This window comes from Entelurus aequoreus, linkage group LG05, assembly GCF_033978785.1.
Source record: "Entelurus aequoreus isolate RoL-2023_Sb linkage group LG05, RoL_Eaeq_v1.1, whole genome shotgun sequence".
Classification (NCBI taxonomy): domain Eukaryota; kingdom Metazoa; phylum Chordata; class Actinopteri; order Syngnathiformes; family Syngnathidae; genus Entelurus; species Entelurus aequoreus.
In genome coordinates, this window is record NC_084735.1 from 35,778,714 (window position 1) to 35,805,178 (window position 26,465).

At 37.5% G+C, this 26,465-nt stretch overlaps 1 protein-coding gene across 3 annotated transcripts; it reads left to right on the forward strand.

Moving 5' to 3' along the window:
- ccdc61 (coiled-coil domain containing 61) lies at positions 1–26,217 on the forward strand. Of its 3 annotated transcripts, none has more exons than XM_062047989.1 (13): positions 1–230; positions 5,415–5,606; positions 5,688–5,770; positions 6,109–6,269; positions 6,615–6,767; positions 12,201–12,411; positions 12,472–12,554; positions 12,636–12,814; positions 22,997–23,075; positions 23,149–23,346; positions 23,422–23,455; positions 24,473–24,539; positions 25,800–26,217. In XM_062047989.1, exons 2-13 carry the CDS (start codon positions 5,459–5,461, stop codon positions 25,913–25,915), a joined length of 1,512 nt encoding a protein of 503 aa, XP_061903973.1. In that variant the 5' UTR covers positions 1–230; positions 5,415–5,458; the 3' UTR covers positions 25,916–26,217. The 3 variants fall into 3 exon arrangements, with proteins under 3 accessions (XP_061903973.1, XP_061903972.1, XP_061903974.1); XM_062047988.1 differs by having other exon boundaries at positions 2–230; positions 5,449–5,606; XM_062047990.1 differs by having other exon boundaries at positions 2–230; positions 5,449–5,606; positions 25,821–26,217.
- The last annotated feature ends 248 nt before the right edge of the window (positions 26,218–26,465 follow it).

Consider the following 26,465-nt stretch of genomic DNA (forward strand, 5'->3'; position numbering starts at 1 on the left):
AAGAAGAAGCTGCGTGCGGGAATTAAACCGACGAAGAAGAATTCAACGGTTCCCTAGTCAGGTCTTCTCTTAGGTCGCTTCTACTTTGTTTTGGACTGAGAGTGAAGCACCGATGAAGAGAGTTACTCTTTAATTCAATGACTTAACCGAGCTAATACGCCAACATGTTCCACCAACATTAGTTGCTTGTTGGCGGCAAGCTGCGGCAAGATTTACCGCTGTAAAGTAAGGTAAGTGTTGTTGTTTTCCCCCTCGAATGTCACTTGACAATGCCACCCCACGCTTAGATTGTTGGAACTTATAATAACAAACATGTTAGCTAGCTAATAATCAAACATACATTTGTATTTATCTCAAAAGAGACTTAAATTGAAAAAAATACAATGTGGTGACGCAGTAAAAGCAAACAAAGTTGTATCTACTTGAATTATGCGGATGGTAACTATATATCTATGGTAACCTAATGAAAGATGGGCATTGTCCTTTCACTGTGGGCATAAGTGATGGCAATGCAAGCTGCGTGTTTTAACAAGAAAATATCCTACCAAATGTACACTTCATCGCCTCAAATATGTTTATGCAACATTAACTGTATGTCCCCGATGAGCTTTGATCAAAGGCAACGTTTGTGTAAGCTTACCTGACTCTTTAGCGCTCCTTGTAGTTTGTTGTGATGAAAGCAGCATTTTTGGAATGATTATTATGATGGGCTTTACCAGGTGTTGAGTTGAGTTTGAGTTTATTTGGAACATGCATGCATACAACATGATACATCACAATTTCCAGTTCCTCTATTCAACATGTTCGAAAAGGAGTAGAAAGAAGCAGCGTTTATTTAATCCTACCCCTTTTCCTTTTCAGTTGCTAAAACTTTTGTTCACTTCCTGTTCTCAATTTGAGTGTGAGTTTATTTCGAACATGCAAGCATACAACATGATACATCACAATTTCCAGTTTCTCTTTTCAACATGTTCGAAAAGGAGTAGGAAGATGCAGAGCTTATTTAATCCTACCCCTTTTCTTTTACATAGCAGTTGCTAAAACTTTTGTTCACTTCCTGTTCTCAATTTATTCACAATATACTCCATAAGTAATCACAATAAAAATAAAATAAATAATAATTGGTGAAGTAAGTTATATTTCATATGATGAGATAAGTAAGATTATTTTGAGAATGAAAGAATGGATTGATGAATAAATTCAGAATGTTTATCATGGTTCTTCTTCTTTGTACTTTGTAAACACTTTAAGTTTGAAGAGTTTCTTGAAGTGGATCTAGTACATTGTTTGATTTATTTGCTTAATCCATTCCATAATTTAATTCCACATACAAATATACTGAAGGTCTTAAGGGTTGTACGTGCGTACAAAGGTTTTAAATTACATTTTTCTCTAAGATTATATTTCTCTTTTTTTGAGAAGAATTTTTGTATATTCTTGGTTAGCAGGTTATAGTTTGCTTTGTGTATAATTTTAGCTGTTTGCAAATTAACTACCTATTGTGGAATTTCGGTATCTTTGATTCAATAAAAAAAAGAATTTTTTATGTTCTCTATATCCAACATGATGTATTATTCTAACTGATCTTTTTTGTAACACCGTTAGTGAATGAAGTGTACTTTTGTAATTATTTCCCCATATTTCTACACAGTAACTCAGATATGGTAACACTAGTGAGCAGTAGAGAATATGAAGTGATTTTTGGTCTAGAACATGTTTTGCTTTATTCATTATTAACGTGTTTCTTGCTACTTTATGTTGTATATTTTTTACGTGAGATTTCCAGTTCAATTTATCATCAATCATTATACCTACAAATTTGGCTTCATTTACTCTTTCAATTTCTATTCCGTCTATTTGTATTTGTGTTTGACTTTCTCTTCTACTGTTACCAAATTTAGTCACAATATACTCCATAAGTAATAACAATAAAAATTAAATAAATAATAATTGGTGAAGTAAGTTATATTTCATATGGTGAGATGAGCACGATTATCTTGAAAATGATGGCCCTGTGATGAGGTGGCAACTTGTCCAGGGTGTACTCCGCCTTCCGCCCGAATGCAGCTGAGATAGGCTCCAGCACCCCCCGCGACCCCAAAAGGGACAAGCGGTAGAAAATGGATGGATGGATGAAATAAATTCAAAATGTTTATCATGGTTCTTCTTCTTTGTACTTTGTAAACACTTTAAGTTTGAAGAGTTTCTTGAAGTGGATCATATTAGTACATTGTTTGATTTCTTTGCTTAATCCATTACGTAGGTCTTAAGTGTTGTACATGCGTACAAATGTTTTAAATTACATTTTTCTCTAAGATTCAGGTGTGTCCAAAGTGTAGCCCTGTAGCCATTTGTTTGTACGGCAGTTTTTTTTCCAGTGCGCAACATATTCTAAAGGTGAAATTAAACACAGCCCACAATCGATCTACTTGTGAAAACATAATAAAGACACATTGAACCCGTTTTAAGCATGAAGACCAGGAGTCCTCAACTTCAAATAGGGCCAGATACAGAGCATTTTCTCATGCAAAGGTCCAGGAAGCGGACTGCGTTCATCATCAGGTCTTCTTTAAATATGATATTGGATCAATATTCTTTTGTGCAGACAAATAGTTTTTAGAAAGCAAAAGATAAATCTTAGTTTCGGCTGTCTCTTCAGCTTTTCTCAGAATAGTTGCTGCTTCCTGGTGTGACGTCTTTAAAAACATCTGGCAGTGTTTTTGCCCTCCCACATCTTTTATCATGTGAAAATATATCTTCTACACACAATTATATATTTTATTCGTAGTGTTGGGAGGATGTTTCTACATTGGTGATGTGCTGTTGTCACACCTAACCTTTCATTAGGTGGTAAAGCACACTCCCCAGGCTTGTGGAGGTGCCTTGCATGTCTGGATTTCTGCTCCGTAAGCGAATACAACCATTTTCATGACCGCTTGTATTTGGTAACCAAGTGAATGCATGATGCAAGAAACACTTCCTTTCCTCTCTTTTTGTGCGTACCGCATGGGAATGTGGTACGCCTCTTTACCAAACCAAAGGCTTTGTAATGAAAAATGTGAATTCGAATACATTGACCGTTACACTCCTAGTATCAAGAAAAGTCCATAAATATACCAATACAGTCGCTAAGTAGGGATGATGTTTGATAAGAAATTATCAAGTTCGAGCCTATTATCGAATCCTCTTATCGAACCGATTCCTTATCGATTCTCTTATTGAGTCCAGATAGGTTGTTGTATATGGAAAAAAAACACAATATTTGGTTTAACAAATCACTTCACATTCTCTACTGCTCGCTACTATTATTACCATATCTGAGTTATTGTGCAGAAATGTGGGGAAATAACTACAAATGTGCGCTACATTCGCTAACCGTGTTTCAAAAAAGATCAATAAAATATAAACACTTTATTTATTGAGTCAAAAATATTAAAGTTCGATGATTTGGTAAAACTGCAAACAGCTCAAATTATGTGGAATTAAATGATGGAATGGATGAAGTAAAGAAGTTAAACATTGTACTGATATGATCCAGTTTAAGAGGTTGTTCAAATGAATAGTGCTTACAAAGTACAAAGAAGAAGAATTATGAGAAATACTTTCAACCTTATTGAAAATAAGATATTCTTCATCTCAGTATATTAATAATGATAAATGGGTTATACTTGTATAGCGCTTTTCTACCTTCAAGGTACTCAAAGCGCTTTGACAGTATTTCCACATTCACCCATTCACACACACATTCACACACTGATGGCGGGAGCTGCCATGCAAGGCGCTAACCAGCAGCCATCAGGAGCAAGGGTGAAGTGTCTTGCCCAAGGACACAACGGACATGACTAGGATGGTACAAGGTGGGGATTGAACCCCAGTAACCAGCAACCCTCCGATTGCTGGCACGGCCACTCTACCAACTTCACCACGCCGTCCCCTAATAATGACTGAATTAATTAATTACATATTACAAAACTGTTGTATAAACTAATTCACAGATATTGTATTATAAAAAGGTCAGTAAATTATGTATATATTTGAAAACGCTATGAAGTGGGAAAGGGGTAAGATTAAATAAGCTTTACTTTTTCGTACTCCTGTAAAGTGAAATGATATGAAACTGTGATGTATTATGATGTGGTTGGATTATGTTTTGTTTAGTTATGTTCTGTTAGTTTTGGACTTCCTTTGTTGTTTTGTGCACTTCGGGGGTTTGTTTTAGTCACCATGGTTACTTATGATTTTCACCTGCCTTGTACGCGCACCTGTTGCTCATCAGAGACTCTATTTAAGCCTGCCTTTTCCGGTCACTCGTCGTGGCGTCATTGTTTGCATTTGCAACAGTTACGTTGGCATTCTGGTTTTCGAGCTCATGATTCCTGTGCTAAGGTACCTTAGCTTCTAGTATTCCTGTGCTAAGTAAGTTTTTGTTTTAGCTTCTCGTGCGAACGGCACGCTTTCCTTTTGTTTCGTTTCCGTCTGTTGTAATGTGTATATTTATGAGAAATAAATCATCTTCTACCTGCACGCTTTCGTCCGGAGCCGTCAGTTTTGCGTCCCGGGAGAACGAACCGCAGCACACTGCACCTCACCGTGACAAATGACTGAGCTACGTGACGTCATTTCTTGTGATGTCCTGCGGGGCATTTCTTGTCGGGACGGGAGTCGTTCCCAGGGATTCGTATAAAGAACCAACTCTTTTTCTTTACTATAGTGGTCTCGATAACGGGTACCGGTTCTCAAAAAGGGATTCAAGTCCGAGGATTCGGTTCTTTTCTTATCGAACAACCGGGAAAACCGGTTTCGAGCATCATCCCTATCGCTAAGTGGGCAACACTGATCCCTTCTGCTACGTCTTCATATTCTCTGGCAGACAAGGTCCGTATGAGCTGTGTTAAGAAGCAGAGTTATCTTACTATTTGGTAGTGCCAAATCTGTTTGTGGCAGTCCCAAGTGTATTCGTGGTGGTACGCAACAAAAACACTGTAAAGAATTAAAATTGGTCCATTCGTCACTAACGTCTTAAAACTGACACTTTGCTGATTTTTCTTTGAATTTATTTCTTATCTTGACCCATTTTGGTTGTTTATAAGCATGTTTTCTTACATTAAAATGTGACAAAATCAAGGAGACCCCCACACCCTTCCATTTGTCTATATGTTGCCCTCAGTGAACAATATTTGGACACCCCTGGCTGATGTAGAACCATCCTCACAGCAGCTAATAGCGTAGGTCCATGTTTTCCCCGCTGCTTGTTTACAAGATTATGCTAACTCTTTTTCTGTTAGCGTTAAGCGGAATGGCATTTTGGACATTTTGCATAATATCTCTGGGATTTATGCATTAATTCAGTTCCGTTTATGTAATTAGACTTATTCACACTGTGTCCTTATTTTTGAAATCATGCATCATTCCAGTTCTATTTTGAGCTCCTGTCGTTCCCTGACATAGACCCAGAGGGATGGAGGAGGGCTCGGAGGTGATGGAAGATATTGTTTTCCAAGGAGTGGAGTTTGTGGTGAAGGTGGAGGTGGATAAAGGCTTGCTGCTGGTGGAAATCTCGGATTCAACAACGGCCGATCAATGGAAGGGAGAATTCGATCCGGCATGTGAGTAGCGCCAAATGTGTCTTTTTTTTCGATTGTGTTTACAAATACGCCACTTCACGTCTCCTTTGTCCTTTTTTCCAGACATCGAGGATCTCACGCGGAAAACCGGCAACTTCAAACAGTTCCCCATTTTTTGTAGCATGTTGGAGTCGGCCGTCAGAAAGGTACGGCGGCTTGCGTGCGCATGAGCGAGTAGACGGATGTGAGCGGACAGGGTGACGCTCCGGGCTGCCTGAGCTGGAGCGGGGACTCATTTGTTTGGCTTTCCACTAGAGCGAAAAATGGGAAATATTCCACAGCTATCTTGTTCCCTCCCTCTAGGCAGCGAGGCGAGAACATAAATGAAGGATTTTTGGGGCGCGTTTATCGTTTTCAAATGGAGATGACAAAACACAGGACATGCAAACTTCCGTTTTTAGATGTTTGCTGAGTCACAAAACATCTCACAGGTGTGTCGGTTTGTATTCACTCGTCAACTTCTTAATCCAATTATTTTCCCCAGACAACCAATTCTGTTACCCTGGACCTCTTGACCTACGCTGACCTGGAGTTGCTAAGAAACAGAAAAGCAGGTGTGGTCGGTCGCCCTCGAGGCCATCCGCAGTCATCTACTCTCACCGCCAAACGCTATCTCATTCTCATCTACACCGTAGAGTTTGACAGGTGTGTCTTTTCACCTGATGACTGATGTGTTTCCGTATGTTCATTTATTTGCGGCGGTCCACCACTAATACATTTGCCGTTGCTCATGAACACGTTCTGTGAGTGCAGCTTGTCATTACAACTGTGTACAGTAGATAGCATCGTTACTTCTTATGTACACAACATGAATTAGATGTGTTGCAAAGCCAAGTAACTTACTTTGCTGCTATATTTAACAAGCGTTAGTTAATACTAGTATTAGTACTTTGCCGCTGTATATAACAAATATTACTTAATACTAGTATTAGTAACCTAACACCACAGGTGGATTGCAGTTCTGTGGTAAACACTGTGTACTCTCTGTAGGATACACTACCCTTTGCCACTACCCTACTTTGGCAAGCCGGACCCAGCCGCCCTGCAGAAGGAAATCAGGACCCTAAGGGTGGAGCTTAGCACGCTGACCTCTCAAGGTGTAAACAAGTGTGCAGAGCTGGAAATCCACCGCTTACGAGCAGAGTAAGTCACATTTGTCTTTGTTTGTTTGTTTGTTTGTTTTATTTCATTCAATTAAGGTCCAACAAAAAAAACTATCAATATAACTTTTAAAATAAATAATGAACAAAAAGGAGCAGTAAAGTAAAACTTATAAGATCTGCCACCATTCATACAGTTACATTTGTTGTTCAACTCAGAAGTCTAGCTACATATATATTCATAACATACAACAAAATAACTACACATGGAGACAATAATTTATTCGAAGTCACATCTTTTCATCAACATTATTTAAAAACATTTTTTAATTCAGTACAAGATTTAGATGATTTTATTTCACTGTCAAAATTGTTCCATAAACTAACACTTTTGATTGAAATACTTTTTCCTTCATCCCTGTTCTAAATCTCAGTTTAGTAAAGAGCTCAGTTCCTTTTAGATTATAATTACTTTCTCTTTAAACAAATCTGTTTTGAATGTTTTTTGGAAGAATTTGTGTGTGTGCTTTATACAAGATTTTCAGGATATTCCCTGAATGCATTTCCACCTATGATTCTTACGGCTCTTTTCGGCAGAAGGAAGGTTGGATTTAAATATGTTTTACAGGCACTACTCCACACTTCAATACAATATGTTAGATATGGAACGATCAGTGAGTTATACAAAATATACAATGCTTTTTGATTAAAAAATTCCTTCACTTTGTGTAAAATAGAAATACTTTTATATACTTAAGCCGTTGTATCATTAATATGTGATTTCCATGACACATTTTCATCAATCATAACACCCAAAAACCTGATCTCTTTTGTTTTTTGAATCTCAACTTCTTCAACATATAATGAGGCATCCACACTTTTCCTACACCTACAGAAAATCATAAATTTAGTTTTACCAGTATTCAAGAATTATCTATTTACCTCAAACCATCTTTTAAATTTTGATGGTGTGTGATGCTGCGGAGAACCCTTCCATAGTTTCATAAAGATACCAAGAGTGATACTAAAGGTGAGACATTTTAGATTGTGCAGTGCAGGAAATGACAAAATAAGGCAATCGTCGATTTTGGCCAAGATTACGTATATATGCAAAAATTTTGTAAAATACATGAGAAAAAAAACAAATGTTTACAAATATAAATAACCTTTTTTTTGTCGCTTTTTTGTGTTTTGTTTTGTATGTCACAAATTAAACTAAGCAGCCTGTGAGTGCTTATAGAATGGTAAGGGGCTTACAGTACAAGGTGTCCGCGGGGTCTTAAGTTTTAAATCCAACAATTTGAATTCAAGGCCTTAAAATGTCAAAAAAATTTCCTAAAATCTTATAAAATATAGTAAATATGATTTTGAAAGGTCTTAAAATCTATGAACGTTACCTTTATTTAAAACATGCATAAACTTCTGTCTTGCTTTTAAATGTTTCGATTTTTGAGGACGCTATAATGTAACTACAAAATAGAGCTAAAGTTAAAGTTACCTGTGCTGCCCGGTCAGAATTCATTGCAAGCCGCCATTTAGTGGGCTGTGCGCACACAGCGGTGTGTTTTTACAGTTTAGCATAGCAGGGAAGAAAACTAAAGGAAAGCCCCACAGTCAAGCCAAATTACTTACATAAGATGGGTAAGTGCAAGTTCAACGATGTATGTCTCCAGAACGATTTAATACATGCTTGAACATGGATGGAAACATATTAAGTGTTTAGGACCCGGATGTGGAGCCATCGAGGAGGGAAGTGTTTGTAAACATTGCGGTGAAAGTGAATGGAATGATAATGTAAAAGTCAAAAAGCTTGAATAAGTCCATGTCCAAAGATGCAGAAACGTAACAAACTCTTGTACAACTATTTATGGGTCAACTTAACCTCCACAAAGGAAGGAGTATTACGTGGGTAAAGTAGCGCCAATTGCCGAAGGAGATCAATATGAGATGTTTACTAGTGAAATTATACTATTACATACAGTAAACACACACTGATTTTTCTGTGGCAGTAGTGTATTCACAGTAATAAAACTATAAAAAAAAAACACAATTATCTTTTATTATTCCTATTATTTATTACAATAATTCCAGGTCAGCTTCTGGTGCCGAATATTTTCTCCAAGTTTATACAGCAACTGACATTAAAAGGTTGTATGTTTAGAGTTTAACACTCAGTTTATGGTTAAATGAGCAAAACAAGGAAGATTTGCGGATGTCATTTTGTCATCCATCCATCCATTTTCTACCGCTTGTCGTGTGAGGTGCTGGAGCCTATCTCAGCTGCATTCGGGCGGAAGGCGGGTTACACACTGGACAAGTCTCTATCTCATTGCAGGGCTAACACAGACAGACAACATTCACATGCTTAAACAAAAACTAGTCCTTTTTTATTAGCAATATGTTTTCAAAAAACAGGTACAAATGTATTTATACATACCAGTGTGAGTGTGAATGTTGTCTGTCTATCTGTGGTGGCCCTGCGATGAGGTGGCGATTTGTCAAGGGTGTACCCCACCTTCCGCCCGAATGCAGCTGGAATAGGCTCAAAGCAGTAGAAAATGGATGGATGGATAGATACAAAATGAGCTGAGCAAATTTGAATGTTATCCACATTTTTCACATCCAAATTCTGTTTTAGGCTTTCAAGCCATAATCGCCTTCTTTCTTTTTAGACAATCGCTTTGTCTGCACTCTGTGTTTTTCACAACTTTGTGCAGATACAGTAGTAGTAGTGTAGATGTTTTTATCTGTTTTCTCAATTCTGACAGCCGCAAAAACACTGCAAAAGGTAACCATTTAGCTTTAGCAGAAATGCTAACAGCCCCTTTCACAGACAATATATTGTGCTTTCCTCTACTATTGCTGATGTTCTAGTTGTTGTTGCATGAAAACACTTGTTATGAAGCACACTGAACCTTTTTCAAGAAAACAGTTCTGTGGCAAATCTGAAAAATGGCTGTTATGATGTTTGCTAATATTTTTGTCAATTACTTTACAATAGAGAGGCTTCAGGTGTATTCAGTTAGTTTAACCATTTTCTTTCCTGTGTTAAAGAGCAGTGAATGAGTTCATATACCGTATTTTTCCGATTATAAGTCGCAGTTTTTTTCATAGGAGCGACTTAAGTGTGAAATGATTAACACATTACCGTAAAATATCAAATAATATTATTTATCTCATTCGCGTAAGAGACGAAGCAAATGTCCGCAATCGTCACACATGTCAACCAATAAGAATTTGGCGGGGGCGGGTCATGGCAGAAGTGCATTGTGGGTCATGGGATGCTAACTGCTGCTACATCCGTAGCTATTAAAATGGATTATTTCAACATTGGCGGTAACTTATAAAAACTGAGAAGGGCTGAACTAAAATGGCACCGAAAGGGAAATCATATACTGCAGATTACAAGCCGGAAGTAGTGAAATATGCAGCAGAGAACGGCGATCGAGCAGCAGAAAGAAAAGAAACGGCGCATACCAGAGGCGACACCGAGGAAGAAGATTTCATCGGATTTAGCGATCGGGAATGACAGATTGTTTGGTAAACGTATAGCATGTTCTATATGTTATAGTTATTTGAATGACTTACCATAATATGTTACGTTAACATACCAGGCACGTTCTCAGTTGGTTATTTATGCGTCATATAACGTACACTTATTCAGCCTGTTGTTCACTATTCTTTATTTATTTTAAATTGCCTTTCAAATGTCTATTCTTGGTGTTGGATTTGATCAAATACCGGTACATTCCCCCCAAAAATGCGACGTATACTCCAGTGCGACATATATATGTTTTTTTCTTCTTTATTGTGCATTTTCGGCCGGTGCGACGTATACTCCGGAGCAACTTATAGTTTGAAAAATACGGTACTTACAATTCATTCTGGCCCTCTGATTTTCCTTTGTGGTTTTGTACTTTTTCTGTTCAAATAGATGTGAAATGGTCTTAAGTTATTTTCAATATGGGCAAAAAAAAGTCTTAAAGTCTTAAATTTGACTTCTTGAACCTGATGCTCGTTAAGAAGAGTAATACTTGGTCACCATAATAGTAGCAGTGGAGTAGATCATATTTGTCACTGGTCGCTTTTGTTTATAAATAAACTGTCGAGAGGGGTTTGATTACTCGCTAAATATAACAACTGTTGTTATGTTGGCTATAATGATCCCTCTTGCTCCATCTTCTTATTCTCTGGCAGACAAATAAATAATGATAAATGGGTTATACTTGTATAGCGCTTTTCTACCTTCAAGGTACTCAAAGCGCTTTGACAGTATTTCCACATTTACCCATTCACACACACATTCACACACTGATGGCGGGAGCTGCCATGCTAGGCGCTAACCAGCAGCCATCAGAGGCAAAGGGTGAAGTGTCTTGCCCAAGGACACAACGGACGTGACTAGGAAGGTAGAAGGTGGGAATTGAACCCCAGTAACCAGCAACACTCCGATTGCTGGCACAGCCACTCTACCAACTTCGCCACGCCGACAAGGTGGTTTATAATGTGTTTGAGTGCGGGTGAACAGGTCACGTCAAATTAGGGCTGGGCGATTATGTGATCGTTGATCGCGATGAATTTCAGGTCTATCACTGTGATCACCTGGCAGCATTTTGAACTCGATCCAACATTGCTGAAATGTCTGTGACAACAGCAAATCAAAATCTATCTTTTTCCGCACCACCTCCAGTTCAAAGGTTGCGGTACTTAACAAATGGTAAACAGAATGGCGGGAAAAAATGTCAGCATTAACTCGGAGAAGGCGTTATCCTCCGAAGATGAGGCTATTGTTGATAGAAAGGCTTAAGTCAACATCAGCTGTGTGGTGGTGTGGCTATCATCAAAGTGATACGCCGCAAATAATGCCGACGTGCAATGTATGTCGGCAGTCGTTGCCCTAAAAAACCGGCAACGTGACAAATCACTTAAGGGGACGGTTTGGCTCGGTTGGGAGAGCGGCCGTGCCAGCAACCTGGTTCGATTTCCGGCTTCCACCATCCTAGTCACGTCCATTGTGTCCTTGGACCTTGCTCCTGATGGGTTGTGGTTAGGGCCTTGCATGGCCGCTCCCACCATCAATGTGTGAATCTGTGTGTGAATGTTTATGTGTATGTGGAAGTAGTGTCAAAGTGCTTTGAGTACCTTGAAGGTAGAAAAAGCCCTATACAATTATAACCCATTTACCATTTCCTGATGATGATTTGCCTTGAACTCCTAAGGTTTGTTTTGACTTTTTCAGAATAATTTCCATTATGTGGCTAGGAGACTTTGAGTTTCCTGCCTTATAATGCAATCCATTGTGGTTTAAATGAGCAGACATTTAGCTAATTTTGTTATGAGTGAAATGACTATTTCCAAACTAACTGTACATAGTAAGGAAAGAAGTTGTTTTTTATCCAAAGCCTCTGGAACGTTTTCAGCACGCATACGTTCACACTTTTATTGGATGTCTGCTCCTTTTCCCCTCCATTCCAAGGCTGGCTCTAATGAAGGAGGAGAAAGAGTCCATCGCCAAAGTCCTGGAGCGTTTACAGCTGTGCGGAAGTGCTTCGGCAACCGACGCTCGGCAGGACTGGAGGAGCAGAGATGAGGTGAGGGCGCTAGGGGAGCAGCTGCTCAAAGAGAGAGCCAAAAGTCAGCGCTCGGCCAGCAAGAGATGCCAGGAGCAGCGCCACCTTATTGAGCAGGTGTGCTGATTTGTGACCTGAATTCCTGCTTTGAATGTTATTAAATGTCAGCTTTTTCAGCTGGAGGAACTGAAGGCATCTGAGTGCAGCCTGCGACTTCACGTCAAAAGTCTCACCAATGAACTGGCTCTTCTACGGAGAAGGTTGGAGAATTAATCTATGTTGTCTTTTTTGTCTGTGCTTCACAAACACGCACCAACTGGACTTTTTCTTTAATTATGAAGCAGAGGGACGCCGCTTTCTGGCGGCAGGGACATCTATCGCTCACTCAACCAAGTCAGGGGTCGCTCAGGATCCAGAGAGCACAGAGGCGACAGAGTGCAAAGGTCGACTGAAAGAGGGAGAAGAGCCGACTCCGCGGGGCCACGTGCTGTCGTAAGAAGGGCGTCACCTTCTCCTACTGGTACAAACTCTTGTATTGTTGGCACTTTATGCTGCCCATTCCCTTAGCCATCATGCACCCGTGAAATCGTCCGACACCGATCACATGTATTAACTACATTTTTTTAATGTATTTATGGTGCTATTGACAGTTTAACAATAGCAACACAATATTTAAACTAGTTCCTTGATTGTCTTACATACATAATTGTTTGAGCAAGATAAAGTCAATAGTACACAATAATTAAACAAAAGTAAAAATAACTACTATCTACTTTTTTCTTTTACTTTTGTTTTAAATCCTTTAATTTTTGCCCTCAAAATCTTCCTGTGTCCACGGAATTATTTCCTGAATTTGTTCACTCTTAGGAAAAACAACAAAAAAAGATTTTGAGGAATCAAAAATATCAACCTAATAAGTCAAGTATCACTCATACACTGATACTACCCCTAGATGTCGACATCACCAATTTATGGATCGATCTGCCCTCCCAACAGTTGTTATATAATCCTTTTTCTCGACTCTTATTAATCTACTTGTTCATTTCCTGCTAAATTATGCTTACTTTCTGCTGTAAAGTGGTTCCATCTACACTTCTGAAACTTTACTAAGTACTTTTTTCCTGGTGTTGCTTAAAGCTAGCTTAGAGGTTAACTTACCTATTCGCATGCCTGCTTCTGGGTCGCCTTCTCAAATGTAGATTGTTTGCTGAAATGGAGAGTATAGAGACACATAATTAGCTGTTGTCAGCTGCGGAATAAAAATAAATACAGTGTCGGCCGATACCAATTGATCGGCACATCCGAGAATACAACAATTCTTAGTACAGAGGTACTTCAGTTTTTGTTTGCAATTTTTCCTATAAGAATAATGTAAATCCAATGAATCTGTTCCAGACACACAAAAATATGAACCAAAACACATTTTAGACAATGATATATATATATATATATATATATATATATATATATATATTCATTTTTTATTTTTATTTTTATTTTTATTTTATTGTATTCTTTATTTATTTTTTGCCTTTATTTAACCAGGTACAAATCCCATTGAGATCAAAGATCTCTATTCCAAGGGAGACCTGGCCAAGAGGGCAGCAGCAAGGTTACATTAAAAACAGTAAACAACACATAAAACATCAAATTTACAACATTAAAACTTGCTCACATAACACATGTGCATACAGACAAGGTAGACTGCAATCATTTCACAGAAGCTTTAAACTCATTTAATGTAACAAGGGTTTGAAGTTGAAGATTCGATTGTAGGTTATTCCAAGCCTTCAGTGCTGAAAACCTAAATGCTTTCTTGCCGAGTTCAGTTCTTACTTTGGGGATGACAAATGCAGAACATTCATTGAATGGAGATTGTGACTTCCTTGTTTCTTTGTTAAAAGACAAGACGGATAAGATGGGGTGATACCCAGAACGGTTTTGTAGATGAACACATACCGATGATTGAGGCATCGAGCACATAAAGATGTCCAGTTAACCATTGAGTAAAACACACAATGTTGGGTAAGCGGGGCGCAGTTGGTGATGAATCTCAGTGCCCCGTGGTACACACTATCCAGCTTGTGGAGACAACCAGCGGTATCATTCATGTACAACACATCTCCATAGTCAATAACAGGTAAAAAGGTTGTTCCCACCAATTTCTGTTTCACAGTAAAATATATATATATGTATATGTGTATATAGATGTATGTATGTATATGTATGAGAGGCGTGGCTTTGGAGCAAGATGGCTGCAACTGTTTCTCTCTGCTGAAAGGCCTAATGAAATTCACTAAAATCATCAGAATGCACTGACATCCAACAAAAGTCAAGATTGCTTGAAGAACAATGACTACCAACGCAAAGTTAGCAGCTGAAATGGCGGGAATTAAAGATTCCCTAAACTTTATGTCAAGGGAACTGACAGGCCTCATGGAGGAGATCAGGGGCCGTACTTATCAAGCTTCTTAGAGTGCCATTTTACACTTAAGTCCTGAGAATTTGCGAAATTTAGTCCTACTCTCAAACTCAAGAATAAAAGCTTTTTATCAACGTTCTTAAGTCTAAGAATCACTCCTACTCTCCACGATATATAAGAGACCTTCAGAGGTGTCTTAAGTGGTTAGGAGTTGCCAGCAGGGGATGGCACTGAGGCGAGAGAGACGTGCGCGAACGTTCAGGGAACGGAACAATGTTTTTTTTTTTTTTGATGACGAGCAGCTGATCAAACTGTATCGTTTAGACAGAGCGGATATTATTTTTGTCACAGATTTAATACTTTTCGATTCCTTGTTGATTTCTGCATGTGTCTGCAGTGGGCTAGTATATATAGAGCCACCCACACCAGTTTCAAATTAGTTGCCTAATTAATGAATTGGAAAGAAAATGTTATGACAGTAGCGTATGTGTGTGGCCGTGAGGTGAGTGACGTCAGGGAGTGTGTGGGCGATAGAAGAGAGGGAGCGGTAGCGTGAGTGCCGGCGGGGACTAGTTTGTTTTGTATTATTTTGTAGTTTATTGTCAAAATATACACTCCCATTGTCCACTTAAATATTTCCAAGATATTTCTTTATTCTTAGACAACGGATTCCCTTCCGTGATTGGTCATTTCTATGGACACAGAAATGACGTCACCTAAAATTCCGTTTACGGCACATAGTAATGTCGTAATTCAGCTCTGAGTGTGACACTTAAGATTCAGTCCTACACTTCGCTGAAAGTGTGAGTAAGACGCTTGATAACTAACTTTTAAGTGCAGCATTCAGCGAAGAATTTATTTACTCTTAAGTCAACTCTTAGCAGACTTCTTAGGAGTAATTCTAAGAAGCTTGATAAGTACGGCCCCAGGCATCTGAGTTATGCCCGGGTTGCTGGCTTACCTGATGACCAGCATGGTGAGGATGCACCATCTGAGGAATTTGACACCTTGGAGCAACAAGTGGTACGCTACATGAAGAGTAAACATATTCCTCTGGAGAGTCAGCACATATCAGCATATCACATTCTTCCAAGTAAGGACAAAAAAAAACAAGCCTAAAGTCATCATGAAGTTTGCAAATAGAAAGCACAATGTGGAAATTCTGAAGGCAGCTAAAAAATTTAAAGGCACTGGGGTTTATCTAAATGAGCACCTGACAAAGAAAAATGCGGAAATTGCTTGGACAGGCCGGATCCTCAAAAAGCAAAATAAAATCCAATCGACCTGGACCAGGAATGGAAAAGTTTTCATCCGGACAAACGGACCACCAGAACAAGCCAAAGTGGTTGTGATGAGAACATTGAAAGACCTGGATCAGAACAAATGAAAATAGTGAGTAGGGATGATGTTTGATAAGGAATTATCGAGTTCGAGCCTTTTATCGAATCCTCTTATCGAACCGATTCCTTATCGAGTCCAGATAGGTTGTTGTATATGGAAAAAAAACACACAATATAAGCTCACTTTTATTATATAATAAAAAAAATAAAATCTAATAAATAAATAAATATTGACTGTTACCCACCTAAAAAAATAAAATAAATAAATATTGACTGTTGTTACCCAAAGTATATTAAGTGGGATTTTTCAGAGAAACAAATATATACAGTAACACAAAAACAACCTGTCTCTTTGATCACTATAGGTGTATAAATAATAATATAGTGTTAAATAAAATCAGTCCCTTGGGCACAAAACTGAAAATAATACAGCTCTCCAAAAAGTGCACTTCTGCTGCTATTTGACATAACTGTTTGTTATGATGCTTTGACATTTTTGCACTTTATTTCTTTATTGAAAGAAAATTCTATGAAGAGAAAAGTTCTTTGCAAATGTGGTTACAATGCTAAAAAATTAAAAGTTAAAGCTAAAAAAAGAAATACACTTTATTGAGCTAACATTATTTCTTTATAGGGGGAAAAATGTTATGAGCTAGAGAATATAACAACTACACTACCCAGCATGCAACGGGAGTTACGAGCATGCGCGGTAGCCCCGAAAAGTGTTGCATTGCCACGCTGTGAAAGTAAACGTCAAGAACTCAGCCAACACGCCTCGTCTGCATTATTTATAATTAGACAGACAACACATCTACAGTGTGATTTTGTTTTGTTTACAAGGAAAGAAAAACAAAAGTTAAAAAAGGGAGATATGTTGTATATATATGTATGTGCTGCGGTTGTTTTAAGAACGTTGCGACAGCTGCCGTAAAGGAGGTGCGTTGCTAGCCTGGTTGCTATCTTTCCGGTTGGTCGTAAAAGTGTTTGTCATGTGTTTTACCCTGCTAAAATCTCTCAGTAAAGTTATTCGATGGATGATAGCTTTTGTTTTGAACTTTATTACACCTTGGAGCGCTTTTTCCCGTCCATTGTTTTCCTGCTTTCGCTATCTGCGCCTAATGATTGAGCTACGTGACGTCAATTCTTGTGATGTCCCACGGAGCATTTCTGGTCGGGACGGGATTCGAATAAAGAATCAACTCTTTTCCTTTACTATAGTGGTCTCGATAACGAGTACCGGTTCTCAAAAAGGGATTCGAGTCCGAGGACTCGGTTCTTTTCTTATCAAACAACCGGGAAAACCGGTTTCGAGTATCATCCCTAATAGTGAGGGCATTTTTCTGTTTTCTTTTTCTTCTTTTTTGCTTGATTATTGGATCTCCTGTAAGGAACTCATGACTCTTTCTTTCAAGACTGAAGCCCTTTCAAGTGTTGATTATACAGAAAGTGGCACAATTGATTTTGAGAATGAAGTGGATCCAGAGACTCATCTAGACTCATCCAGAGACTCCAGAGACACATTTGATTTTGATAATGAAGTGGATCCAGAGACTCATATATTTAAGCATATCAAGGATTCTTGCCGGTATTATACTGAGGAACAACTTGATGACATAGGCATAGAAAATACATTTTCTTTGATTCAATTTAATTGTAGAAGTCTACCAAAACACTTTTCTAAAATCAAAAATGTTTTGGAGTCACTTAAAGGTATATTTAAGGTAATTGCTTTATCTGAAACATGGATAAAGAAAGGCAAGGAGGTTGATCTGAAATTAAAGGACTATGATCTGTATGTCACTAGCAGAGACAATAGGACTGGAGGAGGGGTGGCCCTCTATATATATAATGAACTAAAATGCAGACCAGTTAATATGACAATGGCCATAAATGATTTAATGGAGTGTGTAGCAGTTGAGATAGAATTAGAACAAAACAGAAACATTGTTGTTGCATGTGTATATAGAAAACCAGGATCAAAAGTGGAAACCTTCATGGATAAATTAGAGGAAATTATTAATGGTCTAAATAAAAATAGGACTATCGTAATTTTTGGAGATTATAATATTGATTTTCTAAAGGTAGATTCACATAAACAAACATCAGATTTTTTAGAGATCTTATATGAAAAAGGGTTGTACCCATTAATTACAAAGCCTAGCAGAATAACCACAACTAGTGCAACCTTAATAGACAATATATTTACAAATGTTTTAGGGATTCACATCACTACTGGGTTAGTGATAAATTACATAAGTGATCATCTGCCTATATTTGCAATATTTGACTACCAATTCCCTAAAAGAACATATCAAATACTTAAGAGGAAAAGAAGTGTCAATCATATTAACAACTTCAGGAATTACCTATTAAAACAAGAGTGGAAACGATATAAACACTGCCTATGATTCTTTTCTTAAACATTATAATTCTCTGTATAACAAGCATTGTCCTGAGGTTCCATGCAGATCTAAACAAAGGCAAAATAATGCACCTTGGATGATAAACAGTTTGAAAAATGCATGTAAAAAGAAAAATAGACTTTATAAGGAGTTTATCAAATCAAGAACAGAGCATGCTGAAAAACACTAAGAACTACAAAAACAAGTTGACTATTATACATTGAGACAAGCAAAAAGGGAATATTACAAAAGAATGTTGCATGAAAATGAAAATAACATAAAGGCTACATGGAATATTTTGAATAAAGCCATAGGGAATAGGTCAAGGCGAACAGAACTACCTAGGTATTTAAAAAAAGATAACATGTCAATTGAAAACAAAGATGAAATTGTCAATGAATTAAATCAATTCTTTGTAAATGTAGAACGTAGCTTAGCAAACAAATACCAAGAGCTAATGATCAATCGGGGTGTCTGGAAAAGGGAAAATAGGGTTATGCAGTCAATGTTTCTTAGTGAAGTGACTGAAAATGAAATATTATCTGTGGTTTATAAACTAAAAAACAAGACCTCAACAGACAATGAGGGTATTGACATGAAAATAATAAAAAACACAATTGATTGCATCATTAAACCATTATATTATATAATTAATTGTTCTTTTAGAGTAGGAGTTTTCCCAGACAGTACGAAAACAGCTAAGGTAATACCTTTATTTAAAACCGGAGATAAACATACATTTGGTAATTATAGACCAGTATCTCTCCTATCTCAATTTTCAAAAGTGCTTGAAAAACTGTTTGTTAATAAATTAGACTGCTTTATTGAAAAACATAAATTATTAAATGAAAGTCAGTATGGATTTGGATCAAATAGGTCTACGAGCTTGGCCATCATGAACATTATTGAAGAGATTACAACTGCAATTGATCAAAATAAATACACAATAGGAGTGTTCATTGATTTAAAGAAGGCATTTGACACTATAGATCAGGGGTCCCCAAACTACGGCCCGCGGGCTGGATCCGGCCCGCCAGCGTCCAAAATCAGGCCCGCGGGAAGTCCCAAGTATAAAAATAAAAAAAAAACGTTTTTTTTTTGTTTTTTTTAATTATTATTTTTCTTATCTTCTTTCTACCGCTTGCTACTCACGGTGTCTCCTAATATTGTCTAAAAATGCATTTTCTCATCGATAACGTGACATCATCGCGCGCGCGGAAAGTGTGCTATATATATCTAATACAGTATAAATATATATATATACATACACACAGCCCGGCCCCCGGCCAAATTGTTTTAACCCAAAGCGGCCCCCGAGTCAAATTCATCAAATTCTCATTTCTAAATTATATACTTATGGAGTTAGAGGAGTTGCACTGGACTGGTTAACCAGCTATTTACGATAGCAATATGTTGAGATCGATGATCATAGGTCAGAATGTATGAATATTGAATGTGGAATTCCACAGGGTTCGATTTTAGGACCCAAACTTTTTATTTTATACGGTATATAAATGATATTAGTGAGGTTTCGAAAATTTTACAGTACGTATTATTCGCAGACGATACAAATTTATACTGTTCAGGAGATGACTTGAAAATCTTAACCGATAATATTAAAGAGGAAATGGTTAAACTAAAATTGTGGTTTGATGTAAATAAATTATCTTTAAACTTGGGAAAGACTAAACTTATGGTATTCAGTAATAAAAGAAAGATAGAAGTTAGTTTATCCATAAACAATGTGAAAATTGAGAAGGTGTCTGAAATCAGATTTCTTGGGGTCATCTTAGATGAAAAGTTGACATGGAAAGCTCATATATTGCATGTGAAAAATAAGGTATCTAAAAGCTTATTTATTTTGAACAAGGTTAAATACAGGTTCCCGTATAATACAATGAGAATGTTATATTGCTCAATTATTCTACCTTATTTCAATTATTGTGCAGAAATATGGGGAAATACATATCACAGCAACATAATGCCTTTTATTTCTTTCACGGAAAAGAGCAATTCGTATCATTTTTACAGCAGGATATAGAGACCACACAAATCCACTCTTCATTAGGTCAGGATTATTAAAACTAAAAGACATTGTAGAATTGCATACTCTATTAGTGATGTTCAAAGCTAGAAATAAAGTTCTTCCGAAAGACTTACAAAAGTTATTTGTGTTCACGTCTGAAGATGTGAACCACAGAAGGCCGTGTGATTTTAAACATCCAAGAGTGCGAACAAATTTGAAGCAAATGTGCTTGTCTGTTGCTGGTGTGAAAGCATGGGATTCTCTAGACAAAGACTAAAAAAGTTGCAAGAATATCTTTGAATTTAAAAAGAGTTACAAAAAGAGACAACTGGAATTATATCAAACCGATTTTTGATTTTGATTGGTCGTGTCATTTTGAAAAGGCTTAAACAAAAATTAAAAGTATGTTGGAGTTCGGGTGTTGGTGGAGGGAACAGTGATAAAGTCATCAAAAATAAGTTGTGTTAAAAAGGGGGCAGATAAATATAAGAATAGTATTCTTCCATCTGCTCCTTTCTGATCATGGAAATGTATAAGAAACAAACAAACAATGAAAGTGTCAACTGTATATGGCTTGTATATATGCATTTTCATGAAAGGAATAAAAAGAAATGATGATGATATATATATATAGGTACTGGTATATACAGTATATGTATTTATGTATATATATATACATATATACAAAATATATATATATACATGTGTGTGTATGTATTAGGGGTGTGGGAAAAAATTTATTTGAATTCGAATCGCGATTCTCACGTTGTGCGATTCAGAATCGATTCTCATTTTAAAAATTTTTTTATTTTTTTAAATTTTTTAATTTTAATTTTTTTTTTTTTAATTAATCAATCCAACAAAACAATACACAGCAATACCATAACAATGCAATCCAATTCCAAAACTAAACCAGACCCAGCAACACTCAGAACTGCAATAAACAGAGCAATTGAGAGGAGACACAAACACGACACAGAACAATCCAAAAGTAGTGAAACAAAAATGAATATTATCAACAACAGTATCAATATTAGTTACAATTTCAACATAGCAGTGATTAAAAATCCCTCATTGACATTATCATTAGACATTTATAGTAAAAAAAAAAGAACAATAGTGTAACAGTGGCTTACACTTGCATCACATCTCATAAGCTTGACAACACACTGTGTCCAATATTTTCACAAAGATAAAATAAGTCATATTTTTGGTTCATTTAATAGTTAAAACAAATTTACATTATTGCAATCAGTTGATAAAACATTGTCCTTTATAATTATAAAAGCTTGTTACAAAAATCTACTACTCTGCTTGCATGTCAGCAGACTGGGGTAGATCCTGCTGAAAGCCTATGTATTGAATGAATAGAGAATCGTTTGAATCGGGAAAAAAAGCTTTTTTGAATCGATAATCGTGTTGAATTGAAAAAAAATCGATTTTGAATCAAATCGTGACCCAAGAATCGATATTGAATCAAATCGTGGGACACCCAAAGATTCACAGCCCTAGTATGTATGTATTTATACATATGTATATATATATTATGGTTGAAATAGATAAATAAGATTTAAAATCACTCGTAAAAGCCACGCAAACATTTTTGTAGTTTGCTGCAAGTTCTTTATTGAATACAAGTGTTTCACACCTTCTTATCAAAGTGCTCGCACTCCAAACTTCCTTTGGTTCCATTGCGGTGTATTTTGCAGTTGTAATTGTTAGGGGGAAAAAACACATGGACCGTGTAAAAGCCTATTCTCCCCACACTCAGTTATGCAGTGCACTTGAACGCCTGTGTGAATGTGAGTGTGAATGTTGTCTGTCTATCTGTGTTGGCCCTGTGATGAGATGGCGACTTGTCCAGGGTGTACCCCGCCTTCCGCCCGAATGCAGCTGGGATAGGCTCCAGCATCCCCTGCGACCCCAAGAGGGACAGGCGGTAGAAAACAGATGGATGGATGGATTTGAACGCCTCATTATGTGAACCGCACAGTGCTCTATTGATCCTGCTGAGTTCATTGTTTTTTGTTCTATGGACAAATAAACTCCCCTCGCACATTAAAGGACTCCCTTGCTGGAATCTTAGTCTGTAGTGTCCCAACTCTATGAAGAACCGACGTAATTAAATATTTCATTGATCAAACAAATCTTTTATTTTTTATTTTAGACACTTGTAGTTATTTGTTGAAGAGGAATTGTTAGCTTTGTTTTAGTTTGATTGGAGACTCGACAGATCATTAGTGTGAATCGTTTGTTGTCTATGAACGCTGTTAACTGGCGACCAGTCAAGTCTCGCTCATAGTTGCTGGCAGAGGCTCCAGTTTACCTGGGACCCTGAAAAAATGGCAGAAAATACATGGAAAAAGTTTCCCTAAAAAAGAACTTTGTAGTAAGGTGAGCCTTTATAGAAACCCAGGAACTTTTGGAGAGGAGAGCCTTGTGCTGATTGGTGGAAGACTTCTTGCCACAAGAAGTGGACGGATGACTTTAATGAGCATATTTTTGATTCCAGGGTCCCGAGGGCCTCGCTTTGACCCAACCGCTTACATCCAAGACAGACAGCGTCGACTGAGAGAAACAGAAATCAAAAAGTATGTTTCCTCCCTCCAAAGTCTGTGATGACATCATCATTAGTTCATGTGGGTGTGTGGTGTTGTTGAACAGACAGATGAAGGTGCGGCGAGACCTGACCGTGTCGCCGATGCTCTCCGAACGCGGACGATCACGCTCCAGAGAAGGTTGCCCACTGATGCAGCGCTCCGGCAGCCGCGGCAGGAGTTTGTCTATGGAGCGGCGAGCGAGCAGGAACTCCTCGGATGGCTCGTTGGTGGATGTGGAGGAAATGACCAAGGCTCTGTTCAGGTGGCCTTCCTGTATGCTAATGAGGCGTGCATCATTTGAACTTTTTCTAACCCTGATGTGTTTGATGCTCTCCAGGGGGAAGAAACAGATGTTTAATAGACCAAGTGTGGTAAGTCACACACAATTAGTGCTGGCAATTGTCGTCCCTTGTTTATTGCACTTAATTGGGACAGAACAGGACTATGGTAAGATTTCCACAAAGTAAGATTATTATTAATAACAAAAAAACAATTTATGACCATTTAAATAAGTTTTTAGCACAATTAAAGCCCTTTAAACATGAAATAACAACCATTTAGTCACCTTTACACTCGTTTCACCCAATATATTAGTCTTGAGTGTGTTCTGGTGCAGACTAAAGTACTCACCGCAGGATCCTCCCAGCGTCATTGCCATGGCTGTCATCCGGCCACTACAACGTGGCCACAATACTTCATCCCATTCTGTGTAATTTCTCTAAATTACAACTGGGATTTTATGTGCAGATACCACAGGTGTGTTGTTCTGCAAAAAAACTTGGTCAACTTGACACTCGCTCCTACGATAGTTACAGTATCTCTAGTGTTAGCATTGCGTGTCTGTGTTGTCATTCCACATCGCTCAAGCCAAAGCTGTGTAATTGATGTCCAGTTCATCTCCACTTTGGCCGGACAGCTGTTAATAGCCGATGGCCGTCCCAATTAGCATGAAGCGCTACACCGAATTTCGGATACTACGTCCAGCTGTTATCATTCACGTCAATGTGGAATTGTGATATTGATGAGACAGGAGTTGAAGATGAAGTTTATTATAAATGTGGTCTACTTGAGATTGTCGTGGTGAAGATAGAGTAGCCCCAGGATTTGGGCCGTGTTGTTTACATAGTAGAGTTCACCCTTACCCCAGAAATGGAAGTCGTGCTTGGAAAAAAAAAAAGTTTTTTACCACATAATAATAATAGAAAATAAGACTACTGCACTTTAATACATATAATACACAAAACTTAATTAAGGCCAAAAACATGGAGAATATGTTTTAAAAACTTTTATTTTAACAAAGCCACAACATTCAAATCATACCTGTAAAAAATAAATCCAAAGCTCTACTTTTAATGCTGACTAGTGACACATGTGTTGCATGTTTACAGTCCAGAGGCGGCATGATGACCAAGAAGCCCATAAGCAGCACTCCAACATACAGAATGAAGGACAAAGGTAAACACAAACATATATGAATATGAATGTGTATTAGAGATCCACCTATTATCGGAGCCGATATTTGCCATTTTGATGTGCAGCCTCATTTTTGATTATTTTTTTTTACAGAACTACTTCATTTCTTAATTTAAAAAAAATTGTGAATTGTATCAGACAGCTTGAAAATGTCTCACCGATAAGCTACATGAAGGATACCAGAATTAGTTGTATTTAAATGTTTGCTATATTTAGAAATCATATATTTCATATCAATCATACCCTATTGAGAATTCATTGATGTAAATTGTGTTACAAATGGCGAACAGGAAGTGAACATGTGTTAGTAATTGCTATGAACTGCAAAAGAGGTAGGATTAAATAAGCTTTGCTTCTTCCCACTCCTTTTCGGACATGTTGTAAAAGGCAATTAAAAAAATTAAAATATGTGAAGTATCATATTGAAACTGTATACATGTTATAAACTTCAACCTACCAACCAACCAATATTTCTTGGTTCCCCATGAGGAAACCTTACAATGTTCATAAACTGCTATAAAATTGAGTAGATGGTGAGTTATTGTGACGTAGTAAAATCCAACATTTTTAAAATGTTTCCCATATATTGAAACGCAAATATGTGTCTTAGACACTTGTAGTTAAGGTGTTTGAAATCCTATGATGTTGTTTGGTGCTAACTTAACCACATTAGCACTGCATGAAACAATATGTCGCTACTGGTCCGACGTTTTCCTGAATAATGTTAAAAAAACAACTTAAAGTCTTGTCCAGCTGTTTACTGACATATACTATTCATGTTTAAATAACTTTTACTGCAAATGAATATTTGCTCCGAATATCTGTTATCAGCCTCCTTGACTACAAATAATCGGTATCGGCCCTGAAAAAACCATATCGGTCGATCTCTTCTAGTGTGAGTATATATTGTATGATTAATGTACATTGCTCAGGCTTGGCAGTCTCACACTTTTGCTCTGGTCATCACTGTTGCCTCCAACCCTTCTCATATCTGCTTTTGCTAAGATTAGTAGCAAGGCTGTGTTCAATAATATTTCAAGTCCTAATCTCATTGTTAGTTATTATTGGTCCTGATAAGAATTGTAACCTCAGTTCTCTGCACCATGAGACAGTGGTGTTATCGACTGTGCTATTCAGTCACTAAATATGAGCGCACATATATGATGCAAAGCACATAATGTGCATGATTTTTTTTTTTGAAGTATATTTTCTAAATATGTTTTCTATGTGTACATGTTTAAGATGTTATGCTCCGCCACTCAGAGAGCTCCATTGACACGGGCGCTGAGTTTTCAGATATTGACGCCAGGCTTCAGGTCCTGCAGGAGTACATAGGGGACTTGGACACAGGACACTGACAGATGGTGTAGCCTGCGGTCCAAAGCACATGTGCTGCATGGACTCGGCAAGACGTGAACAGCTTTTGTTTTCCCTCTGCATGGACCACAAACCTCCAACTTCAGGAAACAGCCATCACTGGGCGAAATATCAGCACGACTTTTTGAAGAATTGTGGGTGTATTATCGTTGTATTGTAGCTATATTTCATTGTGTTTATATATATATTTATATATATATATATATATGACTTCTTAACAGCATCAGCACCATGGAATGATGCTCTTCATTGTACAAACTTGACCTTTATCAGTGTTAAACTGCAATAAATATTTGTATTTACATTTTCTCTGTGCCACTCTTTTTGGGAATATTTTTACATATAGTATATATTGGGGTTGTTTTGCGTTTTTGACACTTTAATTGCAATAAATAGTTTTCCATCCATCCATCCATTTTCTACCACTTATCCTTTTGGGGTTGAACCCAGGACTACTCAGGACCTTCATATTGTGAGGCAGACGCACTAACCCCTCTGCCACCGTGCTATATAAATAGTTTTATTTTAAAT

Excerpts from the sequence above, each read along its gene's own strand:
- ccdc61 (XM_062047989.1), top strand. The coding sequence starts at position 5,459 with ATGGAGGAGGGCTCGGAGGTGATGGAAGATATTGTTTTCCAAGGAGTG. Across the intron at positions 6,768-12,200 it reads ATCCACCGCTTACGAGCAGA|GCTGGCTCTAATGAAGGAGG; the intron begins GTAAGTCACATT and ends CTCCATTCCAAG. Across the intron at positions 23,456-24,472 it reads TGTTTAATAGACCAAGTGTG|TCCAGAGGCGGCATGATGAC; the intron begins GTAAGTCACACA and ends GCATGTTTACAG.